The sequence below is a fragment of the Hippocampus bargibanti genome, linkage group LG10 (genome assembly GCF_051943395.1).
Source record: "Hippocampus bargibanti isolate YZ-2025 linkage group LG10, ASM5194339v1, whole genome shotgun sequence".
Classification (NCBI taxonomy): Eukaryota; Metazoa; Chordata; class Actinopteri; order Syngnathiformes; family Syngnathidae; genus Hippocampus; species Hippocampus bargibanti.
The window spans coordinates 9,622,982-9,636,382 of NC_142743.1; the positions used below are offsets into that span (position 1 = coordinate 9,622,982).

General features: G+C 42.2%; 1 protein-coding gene across 1 annotated transcript in view; it reads right to left on the reverse strand.

The window, feature by feature from the left end:
* The window catches only part of sdk1b (sidekick cell adhesion molecule 1b), a 326,663-nt gene extending 322,509 nt beyond the window's left edge, over positions 1-4,154 (reverse strand). Inside the window, exon 1 of the mRNA XM_089005907.1 lies at positions 2,891-4,154. Coding sequence (XP_088862033.1) covers positions 2,891-3,041 — 151 coding nt within the window. The 5' untranslated portion in view covers positions 3,042-4,154. The remainder of the gene's footprint in view (positions 1-2,890) is intronic.
* Positions 4,155-13,401: the final 9,247 nt, after the last annotated feature.

Genomic DNA, 13,401 nt, shown 5'->3' on the forward strand with positions numbered 1-13,401 from the left:
CAATACAAAATCAAACTTGGCAGATCTCTGTCCGAACATTTTTCGACATACTGTACCCGCAAAAATGTTCATAGGTCCCGCTTTTCGTAGCTTGAATGTCCGTAAATTGAGGAGCGTCTGTACACATTTTACAGCATTCACGGTCTAATAGGGAGTTAAATTATCCAGCCGTAGCCTTACTTTCTTTTATTTCCCCTCTTTGGGGAGTCCGCCAATGACAGCGGCACACGCGAGTGGTTGATTAGTTGACAGATTTGAGTTTGAAGCTACAGTGTGGAATGGATAGAAAAGTAAGACTCGGGCATATGCCGGATTCACTCAGGGTTTATCCGATAACCCCTGGGCGGGAATTGCACTCGGTTGATGTGGCAACACATCAATTAAGGTTTGTGGGTAAACTTGGGCACTGTTGCTGATGGTGCTGCTGAGACGAGGACATGGGGGTGGTGGGGGTGGAGAGCTGACTCTGCAGCCACGCCGCACCTCCGACTCACACCTCCTCCTTCAACACCCCACGATGGAACAGCAAAGACAGCCAGTGTGTCGACTGCAAGAAAATGGAAAGTACACGCAGACGTGTTGTCACACCGCCGACATCGATTAAACTGCAGGCTCACCACTGAGATGAATTCCCCATTTTGCCGATCCAACATCACCCCCCCCCCCCCCTAACCCAGCCGTTACTGACCCTCCCCGACTGCCTTGTGTTGTTTCTCTCACAATGACACCTTCTAGTTCCCCGCACATTCACAAATAGCTTAAACCCACCGCCCAACACCTCACACATTCCTCCGCCTCACAGGCCCGCCCGCCCCCTGTCTCAGCCTTGGCCCACCACGCACCATCTGCGTGACCCAGAGAACATTTGTGTGCCGACACCGGCTTGACCTTTTTTTGCGTCTTTGTTTTTACCCGCTCTGACCCACTCAACCACTCGCCTCAATACCCCGGCACGCACAGATTTACCGAACTCTCTAAAAACGTCACGGTCGCATGTCATCTAATGAAAGGGCACCATTAGCACAACGCACTTCAATTCGGAATCGTTATTTGATGGACATCTGATGAATTGCGCTTGGTTGTGTTTAACACATTCACTGCCATTCACGAATTTATTCGTGAATTGAAAATGACAAAAACCCTTGCACTGGAGTGGACACATTTGTGCACCTCATCTGGCCGTGAATGAGTTAATAATTATTGTGACGCAAAAGGATGAAGTGAACTGTGAATGAGTGCGCCCTGGATTTTGTATGTGTGAAGTGTATGTGCATTGCTTGTATCAAATCAGTGACCTCTGTTAAACGGGTCATTGACTCAAGGGAGGTGGGTGGTTGAAGGGGGGTCGGGGATTATCAATGCTTGGAACTCTCCCCTAAACAGACGTACAATATCTTAATCTTGCAGACACCAATCTGCATAACAGAAACAAATTAGGCTTTATTTAACTCATTCACTGCCAGACGATGTGCAAAAATGTGTCTACTCCAGTGCCAGGGTTTTTGTCATTGTCACTCGAATTCCAGGACCCACAGAATTGTGAGTTTTAGGACTACATTAACATTCAATGCTGCGTTAGAAACCTTAGACTCTCTTCTTTTATCAGGAAAGTTAATTCCTAAATTATATGGGTCTGGAGTTATATGAAGTAAAAATGAAGGTGGCTGTCCAAAATACAATGCGATACATATTGGTTTATATAATGCTTTAACAACAGCTGAGGCTGGAAAAAAGGGAACTACTGGCTCCTTGTGGAAAAGAAAAAAAACACTGCCAGGGGCCATGGCCAGAGCTTTATCGGCACCCAAAGTTGAAAAAAACAAAACCCGAAAAAATTCAGGAATGGTGCTCTACGTCATATTTTCAATTCTCGAATAAATTGTATTGTATTGAATAAATGTTTTTCAGCATTTTTGACCACGACATTCATCAAGGAGGAGACTGTGCTGAGCGGTTGCGCCTTTTCGGCAGCATGAATATGCCAGTACTGTTTTTGAATGGGAGGAATGTCGGAGCCATTCGACTGCCATCGCTGGACACCAAAGGGGCCATTGTGCTTTTTTGCGCCTGTAATGGGCAGCATCTTCACAGCCCCGCTTTGTTTAGCGGAAAGGTCAGTGCTGTTGGACAGTCTGCGGCTGGATGGATGCATGGCTTGAGGAACCCGCGATAAGAAGAAAGGAGCGTCAGCGCAGAGCGCCGATGCGTATGTGGAACTGTTGCGGCTTGGAATTGAAGCAGATTTATGTGGAACAGGAGATGTGAGACAATCTCTTTTCGTCAATGGATGCTACAGCTGCGTGTTTGCTTTCAACATTTAGCTTGTAGTCGACGTGCACATTCCACCATGATGTCCCTGATCCACTGGTGGAAAGACGCTTTGATCCTCTCCTCTTTCATCTAGAACTGCTTCATGTCATCACAAAGAGGGTACAGCAAGTCCTGAAGAATGAATGTCTCTCTGTGTCTTTGTTTTGTCATATTGTCTCTATCCTGTCATATTATTTGTTATTTAGTTTTTTTTTGTTCTTTTGACTTCAAGACAGCGCCGCGAGAGTGGTTGCCTTTCCAGCAGCACATGTCTTTTGTTTTTCTACTTTCATTCCTTTCATCACTTTGCTGCTGTGAAATGTAAATTTCTCCACTGTGAGACGAGGCATATCCAATCCAATCCAAATTCGTGAATGAGTTAATGTTGCAGGGTGAAGCGTGGGGAATAATGCAAATCTCAATGATGTATTTTTCACATTTTTAACAAGACAACAGTTTGTCTTTACTACATCCTCGTGGCGGATTTGAAAGCCAGATCATATTTACACACACAGATCAAGCATTTGATTTCCTCGACGTTTAAAGTAAACACCAGAGCATTGCTTTTCTTTTCTTTTACCTTGTCCGTGCAACATGTGGCAGCTCCAGCCAAGAAGCAGCAGCAGGAGCAAGACAGACGGGCGACGGTTTCTCAGCATCATCCTCACACTCCCTGGAAAGAATCCTTCCACGATCTCCGGTGTCCCTCCCAACCGGCAAAATCCCGACATGCGAGCCTCGGGCAAACGGTGTGCACTACCGCTCAAACAAAGTCCCAATTCAGAGATCCGAAAGTTCTGGTAAGGCTCGCGTTTTGGTGGCTAGAGTCGACCTCGGTTGTTGAAAAGTCAGCTGAGGGGCGAGGAGTGGGGCCAACCTGGTCAGCGAGACTTGACGGTTAGAGCACCCAGGCGATGTGGATGTGCTGCGACGTATTCCATCGCCAACCCAGCCGGTGTATTCACTTCCACTAATCTGCGAACAAAATTAACATATTTGACTGTGCTTTTTTCTGTGTGCCAGTCTTGCTTTCCGCTATTGACTTTCAATCCCACTTCGTCCAGGATCTCCGGTAGAAACTAAACAAATGACGGAAAATCCGCTCAAATGAAGCCTCACTCCGGGGATCAATTCCGTAATTGATTCGATGAGTTCAAACAGTCCAGGTGTCGAGATACGTGGAGCAAACGTTCTAAAACGGGTGGTTAGTACTGTACTCCAAACTAGTACTCCATTCCTAAAGAGCCGAGTAGCTCGTGGTAGCGACGAGCGACCCGTGGTAGTGACGCTACCCGCAAAAGGGTTGCTTTCCTCGAATAAAACCGGCGGGCACCCCCGCTGGTACAACAGGTTCAAGAATGATAAAAAAAAATACCTTGCGTTGTGCTTTCTAATTCAAAGTCGTTAAGTTTACCGCTTTTAGCACCCGATGAGGAGTTTGTCCTAAAGCGGAGGGAAAAGTTGTTTCAAAGCGGCTTCGTCCGTCGGGTATCCACGCTCTTCCGCTGCGTCACGGGTGCCCTTCTCGCCGCCACCGCCGCCGTCTTACACCGGGACAAGACGGTCCTTCGCGGTTGCCCGTTAACCATATGCCAGGAGGGAAAATCCGGGGTTCCGTCAACTCCAGCCGGGGGTTGTGATTTACAAAGTTTGCCCCGCCGGCATCCTGTTGAAGCTCAGGGCGCAGACTGAATGAAGGCAGCAGCTCCCTCGCGAGCGAACACCTGCCAAGCTCACACTTGGTGGGGTGGAGAGAGAGAGGGAGAGCTCCTTATTTTCGCCTTCATACAAACACCGAATCGTGTTTAGACAAAACCACATGGAGGACTTTGACTTTCTCGGTGTGCTTGCTTCACAAATGTACACATTTCACCTCCAGTCCGTTTCACTGACTGTTAGGTATCGTTTCATTCGATTTGTTCACACGTCCAAAACTTCCATTCAATGGCATCGCTTGTTGATGATTGGCCCGACCCGTAGATTGCCGTATTCCTATTGGCCAAGATAAATAAGGGGGCGGGGAGAAAACAAAAGAGGGAAGGGGCGAAAAAAATCACTCGATTGAAGTCACTCTATCCCAGGCATGGGCAAACTACGGCCCGCGGGCCACATACGGCCCGTTAGGCTTTTTAATCCGGCCCGCCGAACTTGCCCAAATTATAGTACAAACAGTGTCTAAAACTCATGACAAAAAGTTAGCGAACAACAGGGCAGATAACTGAAAAGTCGCCTGTCCAATTTTTCACAACTTGAAGCACAAAGAGACAACTAATAACATTAAAAAAACATTGTAACAAAGTATAAGGTTTTTTTTGTTAAATCAAGAATGCACCTACTACAAATCCCACCTTGCTTAATTTACGGTAAATGTGCATGGCCGCAGATTTTGCTGCAGTAGTCGATTGTCACTGCGGTGCACAATGCAACGTTTGCATTGCTTCCTACGAGCCACTAAGCCCCTTTCATAAGTCTTACGTACACTTTACAGTCACGGTTTAATGTAAATTTACGTTTTTTTAGCGTCACATATGTTGTTAGCTTCTTTTGAATCTTTCTTCTGGTCTGAGGTTCTGTGCATCTATTTTGGAAAATGACATGCAATTGCACGACTTTATAACGCTTGCGAAAGTCCGGAAGAAAGAAGCAGGCTTCTGATTGGCTGCCGTGCCGAGAATGCAAATTTCAACTGCAGGTGGTCTATGTTTGTGTGCTCGGCGACGGTACTCGTGTTTTGTTTGTGCGTGGAGGCGAGGGCGTCAGTGAGGAGTTTGTTGAGCGCGCGGTCAGGACAAACCATCTATGATTTGGCGGAATTTAACACAAGTAGGTATTATTGAGCTTGAATATTTCGTTGTGTAATAATATGTTTTGAATTTTGAAAGTGATTCAATTTTTTCAATAAATGTGGATTTCTTTAACTTTGCCCCTTCGATGGAAACTTATTAAAAACAGACGCAATCTTGATAAATCACAGTGCATGTTCAATTTTTTCAATAAATGTGGATTTCTTTAACTTTGCCCCTTCGATGGAAACTTATTAAAAACAGACGCAATCTTGATAAATCACAGTGCATGTTATTTTAATTTATTTCCATTTCCTCCTCCAAGTATCTGCGAAATAGTATGTAAACGCCATGTTCCTTGAGACAAATTTATTAACTGATCAGGGATATTTTTCACATTTGAAAGACAGTTAATAAATTGGGTTGTAGTGTTCTTACTGTGCTATGAGGTTTGTACATACTACATATAAAGGCACCGGCACCATTTTTTAAAAATGACTTCAAATGAATCCGGAAATGGTCAGTTTCAGAAGGTCCCACCCCCCTGTTCGTGACGTCACGCCAAGACGTCTTGCCTTTGATCGAGAATCAAAACAATGGCTTCAGATTCGGAGAAGATGTTTTCTTGTTACTCATCCAGTTATGAATATGATTCAAATAGTTCTAAAGAGGAAAGCATAAATGTTTGCAATTGATTCAAGGAGTCCTCCCATATCAATTCGATCCGTCAATGACAGCAATGTAGCACCCAGAAAATGCAGAAGATTGCGCCCAAGCTCCGTTGGAAATGGGCTGATTTGTCAGCTGGGAATTTATGTCAGCGAATATCAAATAGTTGTCTTGGTGCAACACACAACGATTCACCATCGCGTTATTTATGTGTTTTCTTTCTAATTTCACCATCAACACTGATCAACACGAAGTTTTCAGACCAAACAAAGTACCCAAAATGCATTGTATGTTGCTTTCTCGGTCAGGGGCGGTCCAAACGTGACGTCACATGGGGGATCGTCATCAACTCGAAAACAAGACTTCATGAATATTCAGCGCAAGTCTTAAAACGTAAACTATAGCTATATGCTGTGGAATCTTTGTAAAATACGCTCAGTCGAAGTCATTTGAAGTGATTTTATAAATTATGGACATAACTTGTTCAGAGTATTTCCGGCCCAAACACTCCCTCCAAATGCTCCTGGCCCGGCCCCTCTGTCAAATTTTAGAACCCAATGCGGCCCGCGAGTCAAAAAGTTTGCCCACCCCTGCTCTATCCTGTACATTTGCAAAATTTTAAATGTAACCTAACACAACGGACGAATCATAAATCACTTGAGGTTTTAAATTTACGTTGAGGCTCCAAATTAGGGTTTTACACTTGGCTACAGGTTTCAAAATAGTGTCGGGGTTGGTGGTTTGAAAGTAGTGCTTTAAACTCGTATAAATGTTTCGAAGAATTAGGGTCACAATTTTTCTAGGTGGAGTTCTCTCGTTGCCGATTGGCCCGAACCGAATATTGCCATGTTCTTATTGACAGGCCAAATAAGAGGGCGGGTAGAAATCAAAAGAGGGACGGAAAAATGTTATCACAAACTAGTCGCTATATTCGGTACATTTGCAAATGTTAAATGTAACTTAATACAAGGGATGAAACATAAACCACTTAAGGTTTTAAATGGCCGCTAAGGCCAAATTAGGGTTTTAAAATTGGTTGCAGGTTTCAAAATAGTGTCGGGGTTTGTGTTTCAAAGTTGCGTCCGTAATTTGTAAAATCGCTTCAAATTACTTCTACTGGGCGTATTTTACAAAGATTCCACCGCATATTTAGCTATATTTTACGTTTTAAGACTTGCACTGAATATTCCGGAAGTCTTGTTTTTGAGTTGGTGACGAGTCCTGACTTCAAGGAGGGAACTTCCCGACAGAGAAGCGACACACAATGCATTTTCGGTTCTTTTTTTCGTCTGACAACATTGTGTTGATTGCAAAATCAGAAGGAAAACTACATAAATAACGCGATGGTGAATCATTGTGTGTCGCCGCCAATTGTGGTAACACGCATAAAGAAGGTGTAAGTTTACACAAATTCGCAGCGGACAAATCAGCCCATATCCAATGGAGTTTGTGCACCATCTTGTGCATTTTCCGGGACGCTACATCGGAGTCCTGGCTGCTCGAATTGATATGGAAAGACTTCTTTAATCGATTGCACACATTGATGGGTTCCTCTTCAGAACTACTTGAATCATATTCATAACTGGATGAGTAACAAGAAAGCATCTTCTCCGAATCTGAACTTTCTGAAGCCATTGTTTTGATTCGGGAGCAAGGCAGTTTGTGGAAGAGTATCCCGGCGTGACGTCACAAACAAGGGGCCGGGACTTTGAGAATCTCGCCAGTTCCGAGCTTATTTTGTGGCAGTTTTGGGACACTTTGTCATTTTTATTGGTGTTTTGCATTTGACTAAAATATCAGCCTGCGTGTTTTGGGTATTTTAGATGGTATAAAACGTTTTTCTGATGTCAGTTAGTAAACCAAAAAAAAATGGTGTCGGGTGTCCTTTAATAATAGTATAAATGTTTTGAAGAATTAGGGTCACAATTTATCACGGTGGAGTTAAAGGATTACCGTCAGGATGTGTGGGACATCAATTTTCATTGTGAGCATCGCTTTGACATTCTCTCCAAATACATGATTTCAATGTGCTTTTTGACGTTGCGATGGGACATAATGTAATTAGCATCGTGATGACGCATTATGCTCACCCTCGCAAGTGGTGCCATCTCGATGTCGAGAGGACGCTCCAAGAAGAGCAGCATGACGACTGCCTCACTCTCCTCACCTTGTTTTTTAAAAAAATGTTCATACTCTACAATCTACCCAAAACAGACACAGCTGGTGATCCGGCAGGAGTACCAGCGGTGGCGGCAGGACACCAAATAAGAGCATGCAGCTATATGTGACTATTTGCGAAAAGGCAACTTTCCAACACTGCAAGCGTCATTAAATAGCACATTAATATGAAAACTTACAACACTGACCTTATATTTTATTTCCCCAATAAATCCAGATAGACTTCCCATCCTCTGATTGGCCAAAGAGTCTCCCCACTTGTCAAGCTGTGGCCGACATTTTCCCTTTTAGCACCTTGACCTCATTTTTTTGCTTTTTACACCAAGACTCATTTCACAGCAGATTCTCGTAGTTTGCTGCAATAAAGTAGTGATGGTGCTAGCTTGATGATAAACTTTTCATTCTTTAAAGGACAACTGACGTCCATAATTTGTAAAATGGCTTCAAATGACTTCCACTGAGTGTATTTTACAAAGATGCTTTCCTCTTCAGAACTATTTGAATCATATTCATAACTGGATGTGTAACAAGAAAGCATATTCTCCGAATCTGAAGCCATTGTTTTGATTCTCCAGCAATGCAAGACGTCTTGGCGTGACATCACGAACTGGGGGCGGGACTTTATGAAAATGCTCAATTCGCAGCTCAATTTTTTTGCAGATTTTGGACACTTTAAGTCATTTTTATTGGTGTTTTGCATTTGACTAAAAATATCATACTGCATGTTTTGGGTATTTTAGATGCTATAAAACGTTTTTCTGGTGTCGGTTAAAAAACAAAAAAGTGACGTCGGTTGTCCTTTATGCCTTGTATAAGTAAGCTGTATTGGTTTGTACTGAAAAATAAAAATTGAATAAAATATATGCTCTATAAAGATATGTACACGTACAGCTGGAGAGAATACTACTTATGTTACTACAAAAATGGTCGTATGTACCGTTGTTTGTAACTCTAATGTTCGTAAGTAGGGGTGCAATCTGTACATACATATTGTTTTATATAGCGCTTTAACAACAGCTGAAGCTGGAACAAAGCGCTAACATGGAAAAAAAATGAAATGCTGACCCCTTGTGGAAAAGAAAAAACATAGCTAGAGGCCATGGTCAGCACTTTATCGGCACCCAAGCATGAAAAAAAAACGAACAAATTCGGGAATGGCGCTCTACGTCATATTTTCAATTCCTAAATGAAATTGTGGATGGCAGTGAATGAGTTAATGAAAAAAAATCATTATGAAAACAGCACACACTTTCTAGACCTTACAAATATTTGGTTTTCATCGATTCATACTGCCTTCAAGGAAGGTAGCATAGCATTCACCGGTCCTCTCCGCACGTTGACCCCATGACCCATCTGACATGGGCAGAATCTATATTCATGACTGAACATAACGTTGCTCACCCTAATGAACTCATGACATGTTTCCTGGGATTGTTTAGGCATTCTGCTGTCAATCATATTGTCAGGGAAACACTTGACTGCAAGGGGTTGTGTATATGTGCAAAAACATAAATACACAATCTAATATAAAAATAAAAGAAATATTCACTGCCATTGACAAGCAGAGTTGTCAAATAAGTTTTTCAACAAGGATGGGCGGGAGAAGGTCAGATGCTACTCAAGTGTACATTTCCAGCCTGGAAATGACTTTACTGATCCACAACCAACCAGTAGAATGTCAGCCAGCAATACATCATTTTAGACACAAGATCACATCGTTGTGTGAGTTCACCGGAAGAATCGAATGCGAGAGAATTGTTTTACTTGTTAGATTCTGTGTATATGTGCTGAGCGTACGCAATGTCCAAAATGGCCTACAAAAAAAAATCAATCGGCTCCAACATGGCTGGCAGTGAATGTGTATTTCTCAAATCATTGTAAAATCAACGATACACGTGAACTGCTGTCGTCATTGTCCCCACCAGATGAAATGCCATCAACCCAAACAAATACGTTTATCTTTTGAGACGGATAGACTCTCAGACAAAGCAATATCCAGATCCGATGCTCGATGGACACTCCCAATCACTCGAAAACTCCTTCTTCCCCCTATTGTATAATCAGGCAATATTTTACCTGACAAACTCATGACAAATTGAATGGGAGATTGTGAGAAATATTTTTTGGGCTACGGTCAGACCTCTGGCAATTTTTTTCCCTCCCACGAGGGGGGCAGCATTTACCTTTTGTACAGCCGGCCCCATTTCAAACGCAGATAAATCCAGACCCATATCACTTAGGTATTAACTTTTTTTGTTCTGATGAAAGAAGAGAGTCTAAGGTTTCTTACTCTGCATTGAATGTTTATGTAGTCCTAAAACTCAATATTCTGTGGCTCTTGCAATTGGAGTGAAAAATGACGAAAACCCTGGCACTGGAGTGGAGTGGGCACATTTTTGCACATCGTCTGGCAGTGAATGAGTTAAAGGAAAACTGACACCATTTTTTTGTTTCCTAACTGACATCAGAAAAACGTGTTATAGCATCTAAAATACCCAAAACATACAGGCTGATAGTTTTAGTCAAATGAAAAACACCTAATAAAAATGACTTAAAGTGTCCCAAATCTACTTCAAAATGACCTCAGAAAGTTTCAGAATCAGAAGGTCCCGCCCCCTTGTTCGTGACGTCACGCCAGGACGTCTTGCCTTGCTCGAGAATCAAAACAATGGCTTCAGAATTGGAGAAGATGCTTAGTTGTTACTCATCCAGTTATGAATATGATTCAAATAGTTCAGAAGAGAAAACCATAAATGTTTGCAATCGATTAAACAAGTCCTTCTGTCTCATTTTAAGGCGTCTGGACTCCAATGTAGCGGCCAGAAAATGCACAAGATGGCGCCCAAGCTCTGTTGGAAATCGGCTGATTTGTCTGCTGGGAATTTGTGTCAACTAGTATCAAATAGTAGTCTTGGTGCAACACACAACAATTCACCATCACATTATTTATGTTTTTTCCTTCTAATTTCGCCATCACCACAGATTAACACAAAGTTTTCAGACCAAACAAAGTACCCAAAATGCATTGTGTGTCGCTTTCTCAGTCAGGGGCGTTCCAGACGTGACATCACGTCAGGCATCGTCATCAACTCGAAAACAAGACTTCCTGAATATTCAGCGCGAGTCTTCGAATGTAAAATATAGCTACAGTAAAGTCTCGTTATATCGATATCGGATATATCGATAGTCCCGGTTATATCGATACTATTTCTATGCACGCACGGAGAAAATTACATGCAAACAGGGTCGGATATATCGATAGTCCCGGTTATATCGATATTTTTTCGGACTCCCTTGAATATCGATATAACGAGACTTTACTGTATATGCTGTGGAATCTTTGTAAAATTCACTCAGTAGAAGTCATTTGAAGTGATTTTACAAATTATGGACACAACTTGTCCCGAGGCGTCGGTTGTCCTTTAAATGCTCTTTCAATGGCTTTGTTACAGCTGCAGCAGTTGTGAAAACTCCATATAAATTAAGCTGCATTGTATTGTATTGTATTGTATTGTATTGTATTGTATTGTATTGTATTGTATTGTATTGTATTAAATTCGCCTTGCTCCATCTAGTGGAATATCAACATTTATCGCAACAAAAAATATTGCTGGCACATTGAAGTGAAAATTTGACAAACAAAATTGTCTCAAAGTGGAGAAATTCCAAAATAATTCGCTGTGTTTTTGTTCATCCTTTCATTTTCACTCTGTAGCCTGATAATATGATAAAGTGCCCACTGTAGTATCTGCTGACCTCGAAAGCTTTCATCTTGAAAGTATGATCAAAAGTTCTATTACTCATCTTTTCACAAAAGCAATACTCAAAAATGGCGTTGAATTGTCCAATTTAGAACTCCATGGAATTTTGTGTCCTTGAAAATTTTGAGTTCACCTGGCTTGTATTTTTGTAACACATTTTATTTTATTTAGTACAGAGATGTCTCCTTGTATCCATTTAACCAAACCTCTCTCTTCGAAATACAACCCCCATCAAGGGTGCCACCTGAGCGGTAGCAAAACAATGTGTCCTTTTCACTGAGATAAACATCTGAAGCGTCCGTCATCTCTTGAACACGTTAGTCCCGCCTTAATGACTTTCATCACTGTCATCAACACGCGCGCACACAAGGCCAGGCGCTGTTAATGAGCGGTTTCCTGCAGCTTGAGCTGACATTGTGGGCGAGGAGAGAGATAATGTCAATATTAACTGACCTGTCACTGTAAACACCGCGGTGGAGTGGTTACAGACGGAGACACGTGCAGATTTTTATGCGTCGCAGTAGGATCTTGACCAATGGCATCGGTCATTATTGTTGCTTGGAGAACTCCTGGTGTAAAAAAAAAGGTTATATTTGTATTCTGCTCACATTTCTCAACCAACCCTGAGGGATTATTCCTTAATGTCACGGATTTTGTATGATCATTAACTGAGATCGGTGGGAATACCTTGGATTTAGTTTTAATTGTGAAATCATCTTTAAATTTCAGGGTGTCACAGAAATTTGACATCATTTAAAATATATTATATAATCAGATGAGCTACAAGAAATTAAGTGTTAAAAAATACAATATTTCTTGTGCAGGGTTCAATATGGTTGTCAAAAAGCCTTTAATAAGAATCAGAAGGCCTTTAATAGTCCTACAATGGGGAAATTAGCTCATTAGCTCATCATTCGCTCATTCGCTGCCATTCCCGAATTTATTTAAAAGCATAACGTGGAGCGCCATTCCAGAATTTGTTTGGGTTTTGTTTTTTCTTGCGGAGTGCCGATTAAGCGCTGGTCAGACCTCTGACAATGTTTTTACCTCCCACGAGAGGGGCAGCATTTGCCTTTTGTACACCCACCCAAAATTTCAAGCTCAAATAACTTCAGAGCATCTAACTTAGACATGAACATTTTTTTTCACATATGCGTCAGCGTAAAGCGCCGATGCGGATGTGGAACTGTCGCGGCTTGGAATTGAAGCGGATTTGCGGAGACAGGAGATATGAGACAGTCTCTTTACGTGAATGGATGCTACAACTTTGTGTTTGCTTTCCAAACAGCCTGTTGGCGCCGCGAGAGTGGCTAGCTTTACAGCAGCTCCTGTATTTTGTTTTTGGTGCTGTGAAATGTAAATGTCTCAACTGTGAGACAAATGAAGGCTGATCCAATGTAATTCATTTCCTACATTTGCCTTTTTATTCCCTCATTTACTGCAGTTATTAATGATGCTGTGTCAATGATGTAAACCACCAGTCATTTGACAAGTGAATCAACATGACAGCATTACTATCTGGTCGTTGCCACTCAAAGGGACCTTCAATAAGAATCATCAAGTAGTTACACGACCAGAAAGCACAACAATGAGACTCATTGACAACATCCATAATTAGCGACATGAACAAATCTCAACCAGGCATGCTGGGATGCCCGATATCATGAATATCCACCCACAGCTGGAGTTTGAAAATGCAC